Source organism: Nicotiana tabacum, chromosome 1, assembly GCF_000715075.1.
Source record: "Nicotiana tabacum cultivar K326 chromosome 1, ASM71507v2, whole genome shotgun sequence".
Taxonomy (NCBI): domain Eukaryota; kingdom Viridiplantae; phylum Streptophyta; class Magnoliopsida; order Solanales; family Solanaceae; genus Nicotiana; species Nicotiana tabacum.
In genome coordinates this window covers 722,910-746,179 of record NC_134080.1, presented here as the reverse complement: position 1 = coordinate 746,179, position 23,270 = coordinate 722,910, and the positions used below count along the sequence as shown (strand labels likewise).

The 23,270-nt window shown below is 37.3% G+C and overlaps 2 protein-coding genes across 2 annotated transcripts; one reads left to right on the top strand and one right to left on the bottom strand.

Moving 5' to 3' along the window:
* The first annotated feature begins 11,123 nt into the window (after positions 1 to 11,123).
* On the top strand, positions 11,124 to 13,064 carry LOC107827850 (glucan endo-1,3-beta-glucosidase 11-like). The gene is made up of 2 exons (XM_016655065.2): positions 11,124 to 12,511; positions 12,671 to 13,064. The coding sequence occupies exons 1-2, from the start codon at positions 11,336 to 11,338 to the stop codon at positions 12,743 to 12,745; spliced, it is 1,251 nt and encodes a 416-aa protein (XP_016510551.1). The 5' UTR covers positions 11,124 to 11,335; the 3' UTR covers positions 12,746 to 13,064.
* A 115-nt stretch (positions 13,065 to 13,179) lies between these two features.
* LOC107827849 (ubiquitin carboxyl-terminal hydrolase 9) lies at positions 13,180 to 22,670 on the bottom strand. Its single transcript, XM_016655064.2, has 14 exons — positions 22,470 to 22,670; positions 22,198 to 22,365; positions 20,184 to 20,432; positions 19,544 to 19,685; positions 18,780 to 18,839; positions 18,582 to 18,677; positions 16,924 to 17,322; positions 16,696 to 16,836; positions 16,138 to 16,308; positions 15,521 to 15,778; positions 15,233 to 15,381; positions 14,322 to 14,885; positions 13,960 to 14,236; positions 13,180 to 13,752 (listed from the first exon to the last, which is right to left on the bottom strand). The coding sequence occupies exons 2-14, from the start codon at positions 22,347 to 22,349 to the stop codon at positions 13,591 to 13,593; spliced, it is 2,820 nt and encodes a 939-aa protein (XP_016510550.2). The 5' UTR covers positions 22,350 to 22,365; positions 22,470 to 22,670; the 3' UTR covers positions 13,180 to 13,590.
* Between the last annotated feature and the right edge of the window lie 600 nt (positions 22,671 to 23,270).

Genomic DNA, 23,270 nt, shown 5'->3' with positions numbered 1-23,270 from the left:
TTACTTGGAAATTCAATATAGAGCCAGTGGAGTCATTAAATTCTGCCTAAAAGTCATTTTTAATAGAGAAATGGAAAGAACTCAATCAATTAAACAAGGTCAGAATCTCAAATTATTTGGTTGGTCACATGAACTACGCTTAACATGTGCAGAATTTCTTCGAAACGGAAAAGTGGTTAATTGGTGGCTGTTAAGAATTATTATAGAACATCTAATCCCCTCCGTGGTAGCAAAATGATTAAAAGAAAATAATTATTCACCCATATTATTTACTAAAATAGTTGGATAATGAATTTTTTATAAACGGGTCAAATATAATAAGAACTAAATATCCATTTAAAGAATGAATAGCTAATGAGTTTAACTCTTACATTTGTAAAGCCTCAAATTGGAGGTTCCGGAGACTCAAAATTCTCCCAAAATTGATCATATTTTATGGATTGAATCGGATAATTTATTCGCTTTTGAATTACTCATATCTGACCTGACCCACCCATTTGACAACCCTAATCCCCTCTATCCAGTGACAGACAGTGTAGAAAAGCGAAATTGGTGCCGTTTGGAAGAGCTTTTCACAAAGTAGGAAGCAGCAAATACAGTAGAATTACAGAAATAGTGGTTAAAAGAGAGGACGAAATGAGCTGGCCGACATTTATGACGGATCCAGGATTTAAAGTTTATGCATTCAAATTTAACGTTTTAGTATTAAACTCAATATATTTTTAAAATTTTGTATTCAGATCTACTATTTATTTCAACTTAAACGGATTTTTGCATACTTCCTCCATTCCCGTTTATGTGAACCTATTTTTCTTTAGTCCGTTCCAAAAAGAATGACTCATTTCTAAATTTGAAAACAATTTAGCTAAACTTCCAATTTTACCTTTAATGAAGCTTTTATAACCACACAAATACTTTGGACCCCTTTTTGACTTGTTTAAGATCACAATTCAAAAAGTTTTTATTTTTTTCTTAATCTTCATACACAATCAAATATGTTCACATAAATTGAAACAAAGAAAGTGAAATTTATGTCTCAGCGTCAAAAATTATAAGTTAAATTGAACTTGGCTCTTTTTACCTTACATCCGCCCCTGTCTGTCAATGACGGTGAATGTCACTAAATCAAACGTGGCAAGATTCTCAACGTTAAGAAATGAAATTCTTCATTTTACTTTAAGGGGTCGTTTGGTAGGGTTCACAAGAATAATGTTGAATATGGTGTATTAGTAATGCTGTATTAGGTACGCCGACATATTTCTTATCCATTATTTGATTTGATGTATTAAAGTATTACACAATTTCTAAAAGAATTATTTGTTTACAAAAATACCCTCAAAACTAGTCCACACTCTAACTTTTTAAAAGAAACATATGTTGGGAAATGTTTTTAAATGAAAAGGTATTAAAAAATTATTTTATTTGTCTACTATATTGTAAAATAAAATTAAATATTTATTTATAAAAAAGGAAATATGCTAAGTATTTATTTATTTACTAGGGATATAATTTTATTTCTCACTATTTGGATTATTTTAAACTTGCATTAATATACTAACTAGCATATTTTAATCAAGCATAAAATTTGAAGGACAATTTTGTCTTTAATTAAGCTAATGCATACATTAAAACCTATTGCATTGCTAATACCATTATTTTCTATGCATTAGTTATGCATAGGATAATACCAAATATGATGTATAACTAATGTTTGCATAACTAATGCATAAGTTCAAAATATCTACGAAACAGGTTTTAATATATACATTAGTTTATCTACTGCATCTACCAAACGACCCTAATAGTTGTTGTCAACAAAATACTGCTGTATTACTCGACGTACTATTTATCGCTAGTTAGCTCAGAAGAGTAACATATCCGTCTTGTCAATTGTTGATTGATCCAATAATTCAGAGGTAAAAATGAGCAATAGATTAGAGGCTATGATTGATATAATTACCTGGCAAGTGCGGAAAAACAAACTATCTGGTTAGTCCATTTCCAATCAACATTTTCATTATTGCATTTAAGTATCACCGAAAGATTTTTTGACATTTTACAAAATTCCCATCTTTTTTTTTGTCTGCTTCGCATTCAAAAAGTGAGAACGGAACAAAAATATGATTCTTTTTGACTCAAAATACGGAAATAAGTGTTAAAAAAAAAATTATCAAACTATATATAACGCCACAAATTGGCGTTATACAGTAACGGTAACTGCACCGTTACTGTATAGCGCCACTTTTTGTGGCGCCATATTAATTAAAGGCTGACACATCTTACATAGCGCCACTATTAATAGCGCTATACCCCTTATTACCTGACCCCGCCAATAATTTCTGGGTTCAATAATTCAAAAGCGTATAAAGCCACTTTTTGTGGCGCTATATACAAAAAAAAAAAAAACTCTCCGGCTAGCCATTTCCTATATAAACATCGTAGAATCGCATATCTTCATTCAAAAAATTTTTTTAACTCTTGTTGGTTTCTATTGTTGTTAAATTCTCCAGCATTTTTTCATTATGTCTGAAGAACGTAGAATAAGAGTATCATTATATTGGGGGTGAGGTTGTGATGGAGAATAACTCTGTGGGCTACAGTTTACCTGCTAAGTGTAATGTTAAATTGCCACTTTCAATGGAGTACGAAACATTGATATCGTTGTTATGCAAAAAATGAGTGTGAGAAAACGTTCAGTGATACTCAAAGTAACCGGAAGATATCCGTATTCCATTACGCCGCAAGGGGTTGCTTTTTACTCAGAGTTTAACATCGACGATGATGACACTTTGAGTGATTTCCTGAGAACTCCGGACGAATGCCGGGAATTTCTTGTAATCACAATGTTGGAGATGTACGTGAAGGTCGAAGACGTTCCAAAAAACGAGGTTGTGCGTAGTAGAGATAACCCCCAGTCATCGGGTGATTATTCTGGATCAATTTTTGCCGGACATGTTCCGGGGGAAAGATTTTTTCTTGATTTAAATTTATCACCGTCGGCGAATGAGCAGCGAAAAAATAATTTATACCCTGCTTTCCATAATTCACAAGAAGAGTGGTAAACTTCAATTTTCATTTGTGTTAATTATGTATATTTTTTGGCGTATTGAATTAATTTTAACGCTCATTTATTTAATAGGGGGTACCGGCCGGATATGAATTTTACAAGTGGCCCATCCGGTAGTCATCACCTAACTGAAAACGTCCATCATGGAATGTCATCACATACGACTTGTAAGTGAAATGATATAGCCATATGTAAAACATTTATTAATTTAGTAGCTTATATTTTTGTTGAAATGTGCAGTGAAAACGAGCAAGTTGAACTACCCGTACTCACTCAATTGCCCGAAAACAACGTATTACATCAGGATCTGGCAGATGCACAGAGTGAGGAAGAGAACAGTGATTACGATAACAATGCCGATGAATCGGGAGACGAGACACCATTTGCTCGTGAGGATGGTGATAAAGAGGACGAGGAGGAAGGACCCGATTTGAAGAGAGCCCCCCATAGACGAAAAGTGTACGAGTCTGAAGTGTCGTTTCATTCAAGGGAGATTCCTTATATTGATAACTTGCCAGCCGAGCCGGATGTGGAAGCTCTCACAAGGGATTTTGATGAAATCCGGACAGCAATGTGGGATGAGTCTAGACCAACGGTGCTTGCAAAGGGGATGTTTTTTCCTGATAAAACACGCGTAAGCAGGGCTTGTAAAATGCACAATGTTAAAGAGTGTCGTGAGATGCAGGTATCGGAGTCAAGTCCGACGGTATACAAGGCTATTTGCCGCAGGTGATTTTGGCCATGTAATTGGATGTTGTGTGCGTCGAAGAAGAAGACAGGTATGTGGAAAGTGGGTAAATACATTCCCACCCACACATGCGAAATGGACACTTTCAACGGGAATCACTTCAACTTGGATATTGACTTGATATCTCTTGTACTTATTCCGCACATCGAAGCGTCCATAAGGTATAAAATCAAAGAGTGCATTACAGCAGTCCACCAGGAACATGGTCACACAATTACTAAAAGAAAGGCATATCTTAGGCGCAAAAGAGCTTTTGAAATAGTCTATGGTAACTGAGATAAGTCATTTGCGGATATGCCTAGGTACATGGCTGCACTTCAGTACTTTAACCCCGGAACAACTGTTGAATGGAAGCTTGAGCGGAGTCCGGGTACACCAGAATATATATTCAATTGCGTGTTCTGGGCGTTTAAGCCAGCAATTGATGGTTTTCCGTATTGCCGGCCCGTAATATCCATAGACAGAACTCATGTCTATGGGAAGTACGATATCAAGCTATTGATAGCCGTGGCAGTGGATGCTAATGGACAGATATTTCCTCTAGCCTTTGCTATTTATGCCAATGAAAGCACAAAGTCGTGGACAATGTTTTTGAACCACCTGAAAGAGCACGTTGTCAAATAGCGTTCAGGTATTTGTCTAATATCTGATCGGCACGGGGGTATATTTTCTGTGGAGAACCTTCCTGCATGGCAAGAACCTTATGCATACCATCATTACTGTGTGAGGCACTTGAAGTCCAATTTTCAGAAGGCACATCCCAAAAAGGATCTACATGATTTGATGTGGATGGCAGCAACAGACCACCACCAGCATATATTCCGAAGGCATATGGATTCTATCAGGTAAGAAGACGAGGCAGCATAACGTTGGTTAATGCGACATGACCTTGAAAAGTGGACGTTGCATGCAGATGGTGGCAAACGCTAGGGAATTCTTACTACAAACGTGTCAGAGTCCTTCAACGGGTTATTAAAGTTGGCAAGAGGATTGCCCGTCACAGCCATGGTGCGTATGTCGTTCAAGCAGATGGCGGAGAGGTTTGTGCAATGGTCTGCAGCTGCAACGGAATTGATGGAAAGGGGTGTTGAATTTATGCTAGTGCCTATGAAGAGATTAGAGAAATACAGACGGCGAGCACATTGGCATTCCTTTTTGCAATATGATAACGAACGAGGTATTTTTGAAGTTCGCACCGCTATACTGCATAATCGGGGTAATAATGTACATACTGTAAATGAATCTACAAGGTTATGCTTATGTGGGAAATGGTCAATCTACCACATGCCTTGCTAACATGACATCAAGTGTTTTCAACGTGTTGGTTATGCGGAGACCAACTATATTGATCAACAATATAGTGTTTCCAAATACCTAAACACATATAGTGGTCAGTTGCAGTCAGTGGGTGTTGAGCATTACTGGCCCCCAGGACCATTTAAAATGGTGTGTAACAAGTCCTATTTGCGTAAAAGACAGGTGCAGAAGAGAACGCGTATACGGAACCAAATGGATGTTAGTGATACCGTATATGCGCGCAAATGTGGTATATGCTCGCAAATAGGACACGACCGTAGAAAATATTCTTTGGGTGGCAACAGTAATCAAGCTCAGGGCGGGTGTTCTTCTATTGTACCTAAGTACCCATGAGTTCATGTTGTAATAATTAGTTGTTATGTATACGATTTAAGTATTTATGAAATAAAATTTCCTTGTTTGTTAATTATGATTTGTACTTTCCCATTTTACCTATTTAAATAATAATTTAATATAGTTATTGGTATATTTATTATGTGTGTGTTGTCTTGTCGACATCACGGTATTTAATACGCAAAATATAGCGCCATTATATATGGCGCTATGTGTGTGTTGTCTTGTCTTGTCAACATCATGATATGGCGCCATTAGATATGGCGCTATCTAATATAGCGCCATTAGATATGGCGCTATATGTGTGTTGTTTCGCCTATAAATAATGGGTTCATTGTAGTTATTTTGTGTGCTCAAAATTTCCCCCAGAAATATTTCATTAAAAGTAAGTAAGGTTTTTTTTATTATAAGCAAATATTTCACAAATGGCTCAACCTGGTCGTCCACTAATTTGCTTCTGTGGAAAACCATGCATGATGGATTGTGGGTGGGAAGGTGCTAACCCTGGACGCCGCTATTGGTGCTGTATGAACACGTTGTACAAGCAACCCGACGAACCTACTTGTGGATTTGATGAATGGGCTGAGGAACCATGTTATCAGGAAAGCTACAGGAAGAGATTACAGGATTTTCATAATATGTGGTTATACCAACAGAGAATACAAAAGGAGGGAGATAGAATTATTACAGAAATGAGGGAGAAACTGAAGGAGGTGGAAGATAAAAAATGGAGAGCAGAATGGAATTGTGAAGCACACAAGGAACGCAACGAAAAATATAAACGGAACTTGCGGAGGTTAAGGCGAGAGTGAAAGAGTTAGAAGAAGAAAAAGAACAAATGGAAGAACGATTTAAGTGGATGGAGCGAAGAATAAATGGCAACTCGGACTAAACATTGGCGTGTATGTGTTTAGTGTCATTTTCATATTTCATGTATTTTTATTATGTTGGCATGTTATGTTTGTGTTTGTGTTGTAGTAATGTTTTCCTTGTTTGTTGTACTAAATTTTATTTTAATTTAAGTGGAAGTTAAGTTTAAGTTGTTGTGTTACTATACCAAATACTATAAAACGAAATGAGAACTAAAAAAGTAACTGTCATATTCGATTAAATATTGTTGTTAATGTATACAAAAATATTATTTACACCAAAAAAACATAAAAATGGAAGACCGAATCAATGTGTCCCGCATTCGGTGTGTCTCAAAGTAGCCGTTGTCCTGAGGCGCATCCCCTGCCGCCCGGGTACGCTATCAGGATCATCATCATCAAGTCGTCTCCTTATGGCCGGATGCGGCACAGGATGGCATGTATCAGTGGTGCTGTCAGGTCCAGTAGAAGGCTACATAATAATATCAAACTTAGTATAGAAAACTACATAACAATTCACAAAAATTTATATTGTCTTACCATAATCGTGTCTGGATCCTGAATGTAGTCATCTGTCGCAGCATCGCATGAAGCCTAAAAAAGTAAATTAATAAAGTTAAAGAAAATAAATAAGTTATAGTAAAAACAGTAATAAAATTAATACTAATAAACTCATATCTGCGCATGTGATGAGCTGCCATAACTCAGTCGGCGCCCACTTTCAAAATCTCGGATCGGTCGAGACTCATCAGTGGTAGACGGGCCAGGGAAATATCTACCCAACTCCACTCCTTGAAAATCCGAGCCCGTGATCAAGAATTGACCCGATAGGATCACCTGCGACGTCCCTGGAGTGTCATAAATGCCAAGGCTGTAAGACGGCATGTCGGTCTCATGCATGCCACCTCCCATATCAGCAACAACATTATCAGTAGGAGCCTCAAATCCCCCTTGCTGGGGACCTCCTCTCCGCCATATAAACTTCGATAGGAAAGTGTTGCGGAGCTGGGGTCAAGTCCCCTCGGCTGTCCTAAATACCCATCTGCGCTGCCAACCAATCAATAAATATGTCGTCCACCCTCATCCGATCATCCCTCTCATAATGTAAAGGATCCCATGCAGGTCAAGTCGGTATAGGCTGCGGAAATCCAAACTGACGAAATATTCGCTCTGAGGCATGATGCTCGACAATATCGAAGCACGTGAGAGGGACGAAAACCCTCCAAATATGGCGGCCATGCGTGCAATACGCTGACATGGTACCTATCAGCTCTTCGTTGTACGACATGCAGATGAACTATCAAATAATAACACAAACCGTTAGTATGCGCAACACCTAGTTAAACAATAATTGGTAAGTTTAGTTAGATATTCACTTGTGCGTCCTCCAGAAAATCCAACACATCCCTACAGAAGGGGAGATTATGATGGCCATGATACTCTCGTGCAAGTCTACGACGCAATACCCACCTACAAGCTAGAGGGAGATCAGGAATATGTACATTAGCCGGTAGCTGTGGTAGGGGTGGCCGAAGCTGCAGAAATCGCTCCCACACCCAAACCTAACATACAAAGTTGACGTAAAGATTAACTATAACTAGGTAGAATTGTAACTAAATGACATATTATTTGAATAAGTTGTCACCTGTAAAAGTGGTAGAAAGTCAGAAACGTCTCTCTGTGTGCCCATGGATGCCCGACACATCTGCCTGTTCAAAAATGATAGGACAACACCACCCCAGCTGTAGCTAACTGTATCATCGAAGTCCGCAATATGATGCAGAAAACGGAGGCTCACTAGGTTCCCCGAAGTGTTCGGGAACAAGACCCCCCTAAATAAAAGGAGCAACAACAGCCTCGCATATTGCTCCACATCCACCTCCGCTGAATCGTCGGTGATAGTATCGTGGATCTGCACCAAGTGGTCTCTAATGGGGACCAACTGCATATGACTGCTCCCAATTGCTACATCTGGGTCTCAGACATGAAGCCCGTGAGCCTGTGCAGCATATCCATATATGAATCCCGATTAAAATATCTCATATTCCCAGGCAGTAAAACTGGCAAGCCATCAGTGGACAGGCCATATAAAATCTCGACGTCCTGGAGTGTGATGGTGGCTTCGCCGATGGGCAGATGGAAAGTGTGCGTCTCCGGTCGCCACCGCTCAATCAACGCCGTGATCAAAGCATAATCGAGCTATATCCGGCCAATGCTAATGATCCAATATAATCCCATCTCCTCCAGGTGATGGACCACACGGGGATGTAGAACGCGGGGAAGAGTCAAAAACTCCCACAATCTGCGTAAGCAACTCTCCCCCCATATATGCTCGGATCTATGCTGGGGCTGTAGGGGTAGTAGCTCCGACGTCCGAGGGCCGGGATGTATAGGTGCATCCATGTCGTCAACTGTAAATTCACAATTTTTAATAACTATCATTAATAATTATGTGTTTTTTATAATTTAAATTCATATTTTTTAATAACTTAATTGTAAAAATTATATATATACTTATGGGTTTAGCTAGATTTTCTGAGGCCCAGTGGTACCAAACTATCATTAATAATTTTATCTTTTTTTTATAATTTATATTCATATTTTTTAATAACTTAATTGTAAATATATATATATATATATATATATATATATATATATATATAATTTTTATAATTATGGGTTTCGTGCTAGATTTTCTGAGGCCCAGTGGTACCAAACTATCATTAATAATTTTATGTTTTTTTTATAATTTTTATTCATATTTTTTAATAAATTAATTGTAAAAATTATATATATATATATAATATATATATATATATATATATATATATATTTATTTATTTATTTATAATTATGGGTTTCGTGCTAGATTTTCTGAGGCCCAGTGGTACCAAACTATCATTAATAATTTTATATTTTTTTTTATAATTTTTATTCATATTTTTTAATAACTTAATTGTAAAAATTATATATATAAAATTATGGGTTTCATGCTAGATTTATATATATACCTATTGGTTCCGGGCTAGATATTTAGAGGCTCAGTGGCACAATATAAGATAATTAAACAAAATGAATTCTAAGCTAAAATACTACACAATACTACGCTACAAGGCTCTAAATTTTACTACACTAAAAAGGTCTACATTTTACTACGCTAAAAAATAATCTAAACTAAACGGCATAAAAACACATAAACATACATGAGGATATTAACAAACACATTTTTTAGACTAATTTACATATTTTAATACAACACTAAAATTAAATCCGGATAAAATTTAACATGCTAGTTTCGAAAAAAATAAACACAAACCGAAATAGAACACATACAAATCAAGTAATATGCATTGTTATAAAAGTTTCAACTTAAAATAAATCGAAATACCTCGATTTAGAATTTTCGGAATGTAAATAGATCGAAATTTTGACTTCGGAAGAGTGAATACACAATAACACGAAGTGGGACCACCAATCTTCAACTTTTATGTGTCGGGGGACCCAAAATTTTTATATTTTTTTTTAAAATGGGGCAGAATGGGGGGGGACCGGAGTAAAATAATGGAGATGAAACGAAGAAGAAGAAGGATGAGGGATTTTTAATAAGGCGTATAACGCCATTAATAGTGGTGCTATGTCAGCCTTTAATTAATATAGCGCCACAAAAAGTGACGCTATACAGTAACGGTAACTGCACCATTACTGTATAGCGCCACTTTTTGTGGCGTTATATATAGTTTGGTAACTTTTTTTTTAACACTTATTTCCGTATTTTGAGTAAAAAAGAACCACATTTTGATTTTGGACTCTTCAAAAAGTAAGGTAGCATGATTGAGGAGCGGAATGGCCTCCAGCTCAATCAAGGCATCTTCCTTTACACAATCCTATAACGGCACCTGTCTACTTCTCTATTATTTCTTGTCCAAACATCACAAGGAGAGAGAGTTGCGTCTAGGCATGTACCTTTTCAATTAATCAACTATACTTAATTCAATCGAAATCGACTATAAAAATGTTCCACATGTATTTTATTCAAATCGAATCAATTTGATTCTAAATTCTATGTCTACTGTCTACTAAGCTTTTAATTGATCTACTTAAAGTGTTGTTAGTTTTATTCTTCGGCGAAGGATCAAATATATCCTTGTATGATAAAAAAAGATTTAAATATTTCTTTCGTTATACTTTGGTTCCAAATATATTTTTGTCGTAATATTATTGGTTTAAACTACCCTTCTTCTGTTCAGTTTGTCCAAGGTGGACATCCAATCTTACGTGACACTGATATTTGATGAGGTGGATGCAACATGACATGTCACCTCAATACCCCTAATCCATATATAAAGATTAAAATTTAAAATACAATATTTTTCATGGCAGTGATAATGGTGACAATAAAGATAGAGGGGAAGGAAATTTTAGTGGTGAAAAAAATAGAAGAGAGGGATAAAATGAGTTAGAGGCGTTAAGGTGGCAAACCATGTGGCATTCAGCTCATCAAATATTAATGTCACGTAGAATTGAATGTCTAATTTGGACAAACTTAACAAAAAAAGGTATATTTGAACTAATAGCATAGCGACATGAACATATTTGAACTCAAAGTATAATAACATGATACATTTAGATTCAAAGTATAACGACGAATATATTTAAAAAAAAATTGACCATTCTCCGTTTATTCTTTCGTCAAACTAAAGCAACAAATTTAATTCCGTTAAAACTGAATGCATTTAGGACAAAGATCTCTATTGTTCCAAACCAAACACAAGTCGGTGATGGTCTCTGTTCTCGCAGATATTTTTATTAAAAAGTACAAGAGATCACAAAAAGCAGCCGCCGTTAATAATCTTTAACTCCGTTACTTATTACACTCCCCAGTGGCAGCCAGTCACCACTCTGTCTCTCTTTCACACACCTTTTTGTAGGCTTTCACCATTTTGCTTTAGTATAGTACTTAGCTTTAGCTCCTTTCTCCGGTATCCATTTACTGCTCCGATAATGGAACCCTTCACACATAGGCACTGCTCTCTTACCACATTGCTTCTTGCATGCCTGTTTTTCAGTCCAATAATGGTGGCTTCTCTAGGTATCAACTACGGCCAAATAGCCAACAATCTTCCCTCGCCGGAAAACGTAATACCTTTAGTCAAGTCCATCGGAGCAAGCAGAGTGAAGCTCTACGATGCAGACCCAAAAGTCCTTAAAGCATTTGCTAATACCAACATTGAATTTATCGTCAGTCTTGGTAATGAGTACCTTTCGACTATGAAAGATCCATCCAAAGCTCAAGCCTGGGTTAAAAAGAACGTCCAAGCTTATTTACCTTCCACCAAAATCACCTGCATCGCCGTCGGTAACGAAGTTCTTACATTTAACGATACTTCCTTAACCTCCAATCTCCTCCCTGCTATGCAAAGTGTTCACACTGCTCTCGTGAATCTCAAATTAGACAAACAAGTTACTGTCACCACCGCACATTCACTTGCTGTTCTAGAAACTTCTTACCCGCCTTCCGCCGGAGCATTCCGTAAGGATCTCGTCGACTGTGTGACCCAGATCGTCGACTTCCATTGTAAAACTGGATCGCCTTTTTTAATTAATGCTTATCCTTATTTTGCTTACAAGGGAAATCCGAAGCAGGTGTCACTGGATTTTGTGCTGTTTCAGCCTAATTCTGGTATTGTTGATCCAGAGTCCAATCTACATTACGACAACATGCTTTTCGCTCAGATCGATGCTGTTCACTCTGCATTAGCTTCGATTGGTTACAAAAACGTGTGCGTACAGATCTCGGAGACGGGATGGCCGTCAAAGGGAGACGCCGACGAGGCCGGAGCTACATCGGAGAATGCTAGAAAGTACAACTGTAATCTAATGAAGCTTATTGGTCAGAAGAAGGGAACGCCTATGAGGCCTAACTCCGATTTGAACATATACGTGTTTGCCTTGTTTAATGAGAACCTCAAGCCTGGTCCTAGCTCGGAGAGGAATTATGGCCTCTTCAAACCCGACAGATCTCAGGCCTACCCCTTAGGTTTTCCGGCAGTCGACGCCGTCAGTACTAATAGCAGCAGCTCCGGTGGTCATTCTGGATCTGGCACCGGTACCACGCCGTCAACGTCATTGCCCCCAGCAAGTTCCTCATCCGGCTATCTTGCCATTACTTCTGATTCGGTGAGCCTTTTACCTTCTTCTTTTCCTTTATTACATTTTACCTTTTTATTTTCTAGAATTATGTTGTAATACTTGGCTAAAGCATGAAGTTTCTCTAGAATCAAATGATACTTCTCACACTGCTAATAATATTCATGTGCAATTCTCTTTTTATTTCAGGGAACAAGTCTTTCCAGCTGCAAGTCCTTGTCTCTCTACGTTTTGGGTTTTATTTCACTGGCTCTCCAACTTTGACATTTGAGCTTTGGACTATAGGTATTTCAGTCGAAAGATAGTAGTCTAGTTTCTGCCCAGTGTGCATGAAGGAGAACTACCGTCAACTTTGTAATAGCTATTTATCATAACCTTAGAGCCAGTAGTCTTTGTATTCTTTGATTATTTTGTTCGACCCCTCCGATCAGATAGTAGCGGCAACTTTGGTTATGGCATTAGGTTTTTAAGATGATAGCTGGCTCGTTATTATCATCCTATTCATCTGTCAAGTTTTATGGCTGGTTTCTCCTTGTTTAGGCTGTCATTGAAATTTCAGCTTAATGAGTTTGTACCTTCGTCCTATCCAATGATGTAGGTTACTCTGCTTTCTCCCATAAATCTCACGAAAACAACACGAGACTTCAATTGTATCTAAACACGCTAAAGCCAGAAACGTATGATAGTGCTTCCAGAGGTAAAAACAAAACGCTGATGTATCATTAGATTGAAGGAAGGTTTTGCCCTTACAAATAAGTTTTTGTCATGAACGGCAAAATCAATACTACTCTACAAGAGTATAATGCCTCTTAAGAATAACTTGGATACCAGCTGATACCCAAAAGATACAAAATTTCTCTGGAAAAAAAAATTCAACTTTCAATAGACAGCCAACACTGGAGCCTACCCAGTTTCTATTTTCCCCTATGTGCCAGTCTTACTGATACAACACCTGCTTCTAATTGGTTGGATAAAGCCCCAATCGGCCATGTTAGCTGACATCCGAGCAAGCCATGCCATCCCAGCCAAGAATTCAGCAGTATTTGCCGCAAAAAGGGAAGCATCCAAAGGTTATCATTGTGATAAAAAGAGCAAATGGCCCATGGTATTCAAGAGCTTCTATTGCTGGATGGCCCTCCCACAACTCCATTTTGTTGAACTTTAACTCTTCGATAGAACAACACATATGCAGCTGAAGTTTTGATATCAGATTCAGCGGCAGCTGAAACATGGGAATCATCGAAATGATACCATCTATCATCATCGATCAACTGCAAATTAAAAGAAACTGTGAGTTGTTTGTAGGTGTACAATGAACCTATAGTCGACCAAGACCATAGGAGCCCCTTGAACGACTCGGGTCAAATCTCCAAGCTACAAAATTAATTGCTAACTCGAGAAAAATATATTCTGGAGTGCGACATAGCCAACAAGCACAATACTCCACAACAAAAGGACAAGACAAATTAAAAGGATACCTTGCAGTAAGCAGTGTAATGCCCACCACCTAATCCGCCATAATGGTTGCTTATTGCGTATAGCTCATACACATGTGAGCTCTCAGTTGCATCCTTACATTTCACATACTTGCTTAAATCCAAATTATGTATGGGAAAATTCACAAAGGTATCAAGCTTGTTCTTCAGCCATCGGCTATAAGAGAACCGCTTTAAGTGGAAAACAAGTATGTCAGGTAATCTCCATAAATCTAACTTCTTGGAGGCTTGTCTATGCTCCTTGCAGCCAGGACAATACCTGCATTAAATTAAAATTATAAACAGACAATTAAATCCACACTAAAGGAGCAACAAGCTTCTTAGTACAACACGTCATTACATACCACATATCATCTGGTCCTAAAGGTTCCTCCTTCAGGAAGGCCTCCAAGCATGAAAATAAGGATATAGCTTCTTGCTTGGTTTTCTTCACTGTAAGTCCACTTTTGTGAACCTCAGGAAGATCCTTGAGGTAGCTGGCATCATATAGTTCATATTCCTTCTCAGTCCAATCCAAAATCACCTTTAGCATTCTAGCTGGTTGTATCACCGTATCTTTTACAACTGGCCTGCAGCAGGTGCCTCGTTCATCAGTTAAACAAAGATGAAATGCCATCCCCCTGCTGGAATTTTCCACTGGTTCTGTGTACTCCATTGATCTGTCTTCATGACCAAATTGAATAGTACAGCTGTTCATTGGTTCTTCAATCTTTTCCAAGGGAGAACCATTTTCTGCACCATCCTTAAAAGCAGGTTCTGGTGAGATGAATGCTTTTCTTCTCAATGGAGAAAGCACCTTATCGACAGAAAAATCAATATCAACTCCATTACGCGGGTCTTCCAAGAAAGTGACAAGCGGTGTCAAGAACAACTTCCTCTCACTAGCCTTTGAACTGTCTATGATACATCTGAGAAAATGCATAAAGATCAATAGGAGGTGAAGAAGAAGATATAACATGTACAGTCAAGACACTACTCCAAAAGCTACTTCTTCTTGATGAGTGATTAGTATATGTATACAAGTCAACTAAGAAATTTAAGAATTCACCTAAACATGTTCACAAATACACATTTTCACTCCAGCTGCTAAGAGCAAGACAGGCAAAACACTAGTAATTATCAAATGCGTGAACAATGGGATAGCTGCTGGGGAAAAACAGCAGCACTCTTCCATTTTGACAGCTTGCATATTAGCTACAAGATTCAAGGACTTTTTTATGAACATGTACTACAGAATTCAACAACTTAAACTTACTTGTCCTGGTACCTATGACTAATCTCCAATCTTGTTAATAGGGCCACATTTTTCGGGAGTCTGTATGCAACAATATGTTCATCATCCTTGATTGAATTCAACATATCTGTAGGGTTCTCAAAGTATCGAAATATCCGATGCTCATAGACCTGTTCAAGGAACATTTATGTGAAACAAACAGTAGCAGAGCATGCCACTCCAACACAATTCTACATACTATTCTAGTACATACATTTGCATAAGCATGCATATGGCTGTACCAGTGCATAAATGGGCAAAGAGAATTACCTCTGCAAGTAGCAGGAATTCATCAGTCCTTAAGCAGCATGCACTTTCTAAAGCCTGTATAAGATCCTTAATACAACCATGTTTCAAAACAGTAACAGTATATGGCATTGGAAGGCCACTGCCATCACTATAAAACACTGTTACTGTCATTGTCCTTGTCACTGTTGAAGGAAGTGGTAAAGACAAATACATGAAGGGGTCAAATGTTATTGAGATTTTGTTGCAGTCCGGACAAACCAGAGTAGACTTATATTGACCCTGCAATAAATAGTTTCAGTATGAGTAAACTTGCAGGCCATAGACACTAAACAAGCTAATTCCCTCAAACAACAAAACATAAAGCAATTTCAGATATTTTACAGCAGGGTTTCTGTCAAAGAATTACTGGAAGTGACATAGCCTTAGTTGACAAACAGAAATAAGTGATTATCCGCCTCCATTGCTGAAAGGCATTGTAGATCTCCAGCAGACAAAGGTAAGAGAAAAATAAAGTAATTCCCAGGTCTAGTCAGGATGTAGAAAAGAAAATCCATTACATAAAAGCCAAACAAGAAACAGACCTAGTTAATTTTAAGAAAGTTTAGCACAGAGACAATAAATGACAGAAAGCTGCAAACCTGACAAGTGTCAACTATAACAGAGTCATTTCTGGCTCTGTGATATCTCCAAAGCTCGTCAGCAACTTCTTCATCTGGACGACCATCTGAGTCTTTTGTCTCAAAGTACGGTTTTTGCTTAACACGATTTAGATCTTCATGTAATCCATCCAAGAGGAAAGCAAGTAGTTCCTAGAAAGAGAAGCACATCACTTATTAATATATCTACCAGCATTTTACCAGAGACAATGGAAACATCTCAACTTAGGACCTTCTGCTCATAGTGAGAAGACCTACCAGCAATATTCTAGGCGACGAGATATAATAGGCTTTACTAGTGGCAAATGTAGGGTACTTTCATCTAAGAGTTCCATTTCCCCACTTACTGAGGGAATAGGAAAAAATATTTTGGGACATAAAACCTAAAATCTTTTTAAATAAAAGACACATACATGATATGTAAACAAGTAACCATCTAATATCATCAGATGATTCAAAAGCATTCCCAAAGACCAAAATCAATATTGAGAAAAACGTACAGCAGATATGGCAAACTCGGCCAAGACGAGCAATACCAACCTGAGAATCATGCTGGTTATATCCACTAAACTGGGGAGCAAATCGACCAAGTTTTCCTTTGAATGCACGTGGCGCAACAGGTGCCCGGCCGGAGGACCAAAGTTTCCTCAATAGTTCACCAAATGCAAATGCAAGTTCACCCTGTAAAACTAAAACAGATATTAGAAACTTAAATCAAATATCTTCCTAACAGAAAGTTCACACAATAGACAAAAAAAGCAACATTACATGCATCCCCAAAGGGTTCTGCTTGTTGATCTCATCAGTGTAATCCTGCAAGAAGTACTCAACAAGTGGAGGGGTATGAACCAGACATTGAATTGCACTATTCATGAAGCATGTGTTGCCCAAATTCTGCAGTCCTGCCAACCCTCCCCTTTCACCTTTACTTGCAGGTCTCATACTATCATATCCATCCTCAATGTCACCATAAGTGGAGCTCAAAGAACTCCCTTGATACGTATTAGAGCTATATCCAGCAGAAAAACCATTGGACAAAGTCGGACCACCAGCGATTGTGACAGATGACCTCAGTGGTTCAACTGGAACCAAAGCCAAGTCGTTTCCAGTTGAATCGAAGCCAAAACCAGAAGGAAGCAATCCTTCAGCTTGCACCTCCAGGAGAATCTGGCGGGAGTGCATTCCATCAGCAGTATTAACTAGAAAGAATATATCAAATACTTTTTCCTTTTTTAAGCCTTCTTAAATTTTAATTACATATAACGTGTTATTGTGTATCGTAAGGTTCCTCCACACTTTAATTCTCCATCATAAGAACTCTGAATCTTAGGAGTCAGGAATCTCTCTATGTTTCAACAGAAAGTAGTCATCACCAACCCTCCCTCATTTCATGTTTACTTGGGAGTTGGAGGGAATATGAGTTCCAGTTGAGGAACATAATACCCAATTCGAAGCTTACAACTCTTTCTTTAGTCAATTTAAAAAAGAATGCCACTTCCCATATTATTTTCTATTTTCAATATTCCCATTTTACCTTAATGATGCTACCTTATAGGAATGGCATGGGTTAAGACCACATGACTAAAGGGTACTTACGTATGTTATACAAAATAAAGATTCAAAATACCGCAAGATTAAGACCACCTTTTTATTTCAAGATTAAAGATTCAAAAACCTTCTTTACATTCTTAAACTTCGTGCACAGTTAAACTAACACACAAAATGAGATGCAGGAGATAACAAGAATATAATTACATGCCAGCATGTTGCAGATTATTCCAATAATTCCTAAGGTCGTTTGGTTCACAAACTAGTTATTCATGCATTATAATGCAGGGAATGTGAATAATAATGAAATGATTGTTATACTTGGATTGCCTGCTTTAAAGAATTTTTTTTATTAATTCCCGAGAGCCCGTGGTGCACGATTCAGAACTCCGTGGATAATGGTCCCAGCCCACTACCCTTCTCCACTTAAACTACGATTTTGTTTTCGGCAAGGTTCCAATGCATGACATGCGCCTAACTCACACATCACAAGTTGCGCTCTTACCACTAGACTAAAGCCCTAAGGCCACGCTTATCCATATAAATTATAATAATATTAGAGTACACCTATTTTTATTTCACGTTCTATCCCGCAATAAAAAGATACTGATGAGTAACTTGTGCAGGTATTAGCAATGCAGAGTTTACTAAGGCCTACCATATGTTTTATTAAGTTACTTGGCGACTTTTTTTGGTACAGTAGACCAACCATAGTATTACTTATGCGGAATTTTTATACTGGGTTATTTTTGTTAATGTGGTAAACCAAACAACCCCTTAGTGTCTGGTTAATGCATAGCACTGTAATCTAATCTTTCTCGTTTTCAAAGAAAAATAAAATGATAATGCACAGATTGCATATTGCATGAGAAACTCACATCTTGATCCATCTGCAAGTTGGAGTCCTCAAGTGTTTGGTCTGAAGCAACTAATACTGTATGCTTCCTTTTATTAAAATAATCCCAGATGCGTGCCTGCATAATCCAGGAAATGATAGATAAAAGCGTAAATTTTTTTCTCAGCTTAATGACATGAAAATAGAACTAGATAGTGTCCTACTCTAAAAAGAAACAAACCTTTTCTGGCGCTATTCCTTTGAGCCTACACACTATGCTATAAAGTTCATGTAAAGATGCCTGAAACATATAACACCATTTCAGAGTTACTTAAGAGCTGGAAAAAAAACAAATCCATCAAACAGAGGAAATCACCAAAAACGCAAAGAGAAGATGCAGCTAGCACGTCACATTGGTGAATAGGACAAAAATGAAATAAACATGCCACGATATAACCCTATGAGCAGCCTCCATAGAGCTAGCAGTTTCACCCAGTCACTAAGTTAAAGAGGGTGCAAAAGTACAAAAAAAGACCATGAAAGTTTTTGTGTGCTCCAATAGCATATTAGAAATCATTCTCCGTGCACCACCCCTAATTTTCTATCACATTTGATCAATTTGGAATTTAAATTGATAATGATAATGATAATGATAATGATCGAGGACAGCAATGACAATAACGACAATGATGAGCGGATCTAAGTTTCACAATTATACGATGATGATCAGCGGATCCAAATCCCACAATTATTTATTTAAACTAAAACCAACTGACAAACGATTGATATTTCTCCAGCACAAAAAAAAAACAAATAGTGCATTTAGCAATATTCTTAAACAGCCACGACACTGCCAGCTGAAAGGATAAGCGGATGTAGACTGATTGTTAATTAGATATCAAAAGCAAAAGATAACAAGAGGGCACCCTAACATAAGGTGGTTTTTTTATTTGAAGTGGCAAAAATGAATTTCCTTTAAATAGAGAGGGCAAGGCCGTACTATACCTTTTTACTTAACCTTATAACCTTGTGACTTCTATCTCTAGTATCATGTAAATTGAGACACAATGGGAACACTTCCACGCTAAGTTGCTTGGCATCTCCCACAGAAATCATCTTTCGAGGCAATGCTGGTCCTCCCTTGTACCTAAAGGCAGTAGAGTATTTATCCCCAAAAAAAAGATTAGGAAAGGAAAGCACGTGAGAACCCAGATACTTCACTCATGATATTAGCAGATCACTAGCATGTATTAAAAACCAGGGCAAAGAATGGCACGGAAATCCTAGTGGAAAGTCAATACTCGTACAATCGGCTCTGAAGAAGTATTTTGAAACCCTAACTAGCACAGTCACTTAATTGCAAGAAGAAGAACTACTGCTCTGATTGAGTTCCCCCTTCCAATGAAAACGAAAAATTATTAAGGAACAGAAAAATAATCTAATCTTGACAGTCAACCATAACCATCCATACACAACTGTTAATTCCAACCATATGGAAAATTGCATAGCTGTCATTTCAACAGAAAATGCCGCTAGTACAAAATTGGAGTACTTTCCAGAACATCATAAGAGGTGTTGCCAAGATAAGTCCATTGCACCATCTGCAAATGGGAAGTGTAAAGAGAAATAAGCAAGAAAAACTCACCATTCAGAGAGCTTCTCCCATACTTCTTGTGCGACCAACACATAATCACGCCCTTCTTCCAAAGTTATGATAAGCTCGGGATCATCACTCTCGCCATCAATTTCCCTAATTATTATATCACTATTATCGATTGGTCCAGGTCTACTAGCTGTGTTTGGAAATAGAAAAGGCTGAGATTGAGTAGCGTCCTCGTTAAAGGGATAAGCACCCAGTGGCTTGCCAATGTACCTCTGCCAATCCCTGAACCACCTAAACATACATACAAAACCAAATGAGCATGCCTCTTTATGTTTTTCCCTTTATTTGACTTGTTTTAATTTTCTTCTTTCAGCTACTGGAAAAGAATTCTGGCTTCCACAAACTATCAGAACACCACCAGTGAAATCAGAAAAAAGAACTAAGAAATAATCAAACAGTTGGGAAGTTAGCAGTACTGTGATCAGATCAATTTCTTATCTGGAACTGGTTTACGTTTCGATAGCCAACCATATTCTGGAGCAACAATCTTAAAGTTTAAGATGAAATAGCAAGATGGAGAATTCAATTGAAGGGAAGATCTGAAGAGAAGACCATACAACTAGGTGAGAAGAAAGCAAATAGTAGCTTTTTTTGCCTCTGTAGCAATTCGAAACCTGGTCTCTACCAAATATTAAGCAAAATTTTTAACAGATCCAAACAATCATTGTGAATATAGCGCTTTAGCTCTCATAGTTTCTATGTGATTCAGCACATTCAGGTCGTTGATGATTTTAACTTGACCAATGTTGCATGCTTACTGCATGAACTTGATAACTCTTTGCATGGCGTAGATTCTGCCAAGAGGAGAAAAAAAGATGTGCACGGAAAACAAATAGCCTCCTTTTCTTTCATATAGGTGAGGAAAAAACCGAGCTGCACTATGATGCCTGGAATTATTAATTTTTTGTGATGACATTGCAGTCCGGACCAGCTTGCGCGCACCTAACTATTCCACCATGTACCTGCTACCTCCCATCAGCCCAGGTGTCGGGTAACTCAATCCACCAGCGCTAAGCAAATAAGACGAAATCACCTATTATTTTTTGTACTCCATTGAAATTTGAACCTGAAACCTCATGATTCTCCTCCCACTTCGTTGACCACTAGTAAGCCACACCTTCAAGTCCAGTACGCTGCCCAAACAATTGAGCCATTTTTACTGTTTCAACGCTCAAGGAATAAAATATATTTTAATATCGCCAATGACATCTTACAATACCAATCACTTTCGATACAGTTCATTTTTTTTTAGGGGCTGATAATTATGGTGTCCTGGCAAGCTAGAGCGCACCTCAACTAATTCCACCGGGTACGTGCCCACCCGCACAGGTACTAGGTAACTCTATCCACCAAGGTTTAGACAAATGGTAAAGAAAAAACTCAGTATTTTTGTCGAATTTCAACCTGAGACCTCATAGTTCTCCACCAACTTCATTAACTCTCACAATTATGATTCTTATACCATGTTGTGATAATTACTGAGAATTACTCCCTCAGTCCCAAAATACTTGTCATATTTCGTTTCTCGAGAGTCAATTTGACTAATCTTTGAAGCTAAATTAGATTAGATTAGTTTAAAAAATTTAAATTAAATTTTAGATATTCGAAAACTATATGAAAAATACTATAATTTGCAATTCTTGTCATATCAATAAGGTGAAAAAATACATGTCAAAATATTGATCAAGCTCATGTGTTTGATGCTCGAGAGGCGAAATACGACAAGTATTTTGGGACGGATGGAATAGCACATTCACCACCTTATGATTAAAACAAAGAAGAATCCTTTCAATATGCAGAAGCACAAGTTAGCTGATAGATGTGAGTGGGTAAGATAAGCAGCATAACAACGGATTCACATAAGCAAATAATCATAATTTTTTTCATGTTTAGAAAGAAAAAAAAGTACACAAACTGAAAACTCCCTGCATGCCTTGTTAAAGCATCAATGGCAAACAAAAGTAGATAAAAGAAAAGCAAAGTAGGGATGAGGAACCTGTTAGAAATAACATAATAGGTATTGCCTTCTCGCAAATTGGATTCAGCTTTGCTGATAAGCTCCTGAATGATCCTAGCCTCTTCTTCAGGCGTGCAAGGCAATTCAATAGATCCATTCTCCATCATGTATCCCGAATCTGGAATCGTCATGATCCACTACTCAATTCTACAAAATACCAAAAAACAAATATAAAAGTTTCAATTATAAATAAAAAAACTGAATAAATTGGATTTTCCAAAATAAGAGTATAAAGAAAAGAATATACGAACCCTAAGGATCGAAAAGCGAAAAAGGGGAGATAAATGGGAAGGAAGAACCCTAGATTATAGGAGAATACTCAAATTTCCCCCGATTTGGATTTATGATGTGCTGCACAAATACACAAACCGTCTCTCTCCCTTGCTGTCTTTTGAGTTTTCCTCCACCTACCTTTTTTATATGATATGCCCAATCACACCCTGTACTCTCTCGAATTCACTAATCTTTCCCCCTTTTTTTAAATATTGTATTTCATTTTTAAATTTTTTTTTGGTAAGTTGAATATAGTATTGTATTTACCAGTCTTTCTACTTCTTTTTTTCTTTTAGATTATCGAAATTCTCCAAATATTACCTGAATATTCAACCAACAAAGACAATCCCTCCTATACCGAATTATACTTGGTGGGCGTTTGGACATAACAATTGTAAAATTCCAAAACAGGATGAAAAAAAAAATCAAGTGAAAATAACATTTGGAATTTAGAGTTATTTGGACATGAATATAATTTTGGGTTATTTTTGAAGTTTTATGAGTGATTTGAGTGAATTTTGAAAAACCACTTTTTGAAAATTTTATGAACAAACGCTAATTTCGAAAAAAAAATTAAAAAAATTTAGAAAAAAGAAAAAAATTTCTTATGTCCAAAGGGCTCTAGTAGTTTACAATTTTTGCGATTTCTCTTAGTACTATTATATTCGATGACTTGTAAATTTTTCTTTCAAGATTAAATTGATATACTAAAACATTGTCAGCAACTTCATTAAGTCAATGGCTCGAAAAACTTAAAGCTACTCATCCCAAAAAGTTGA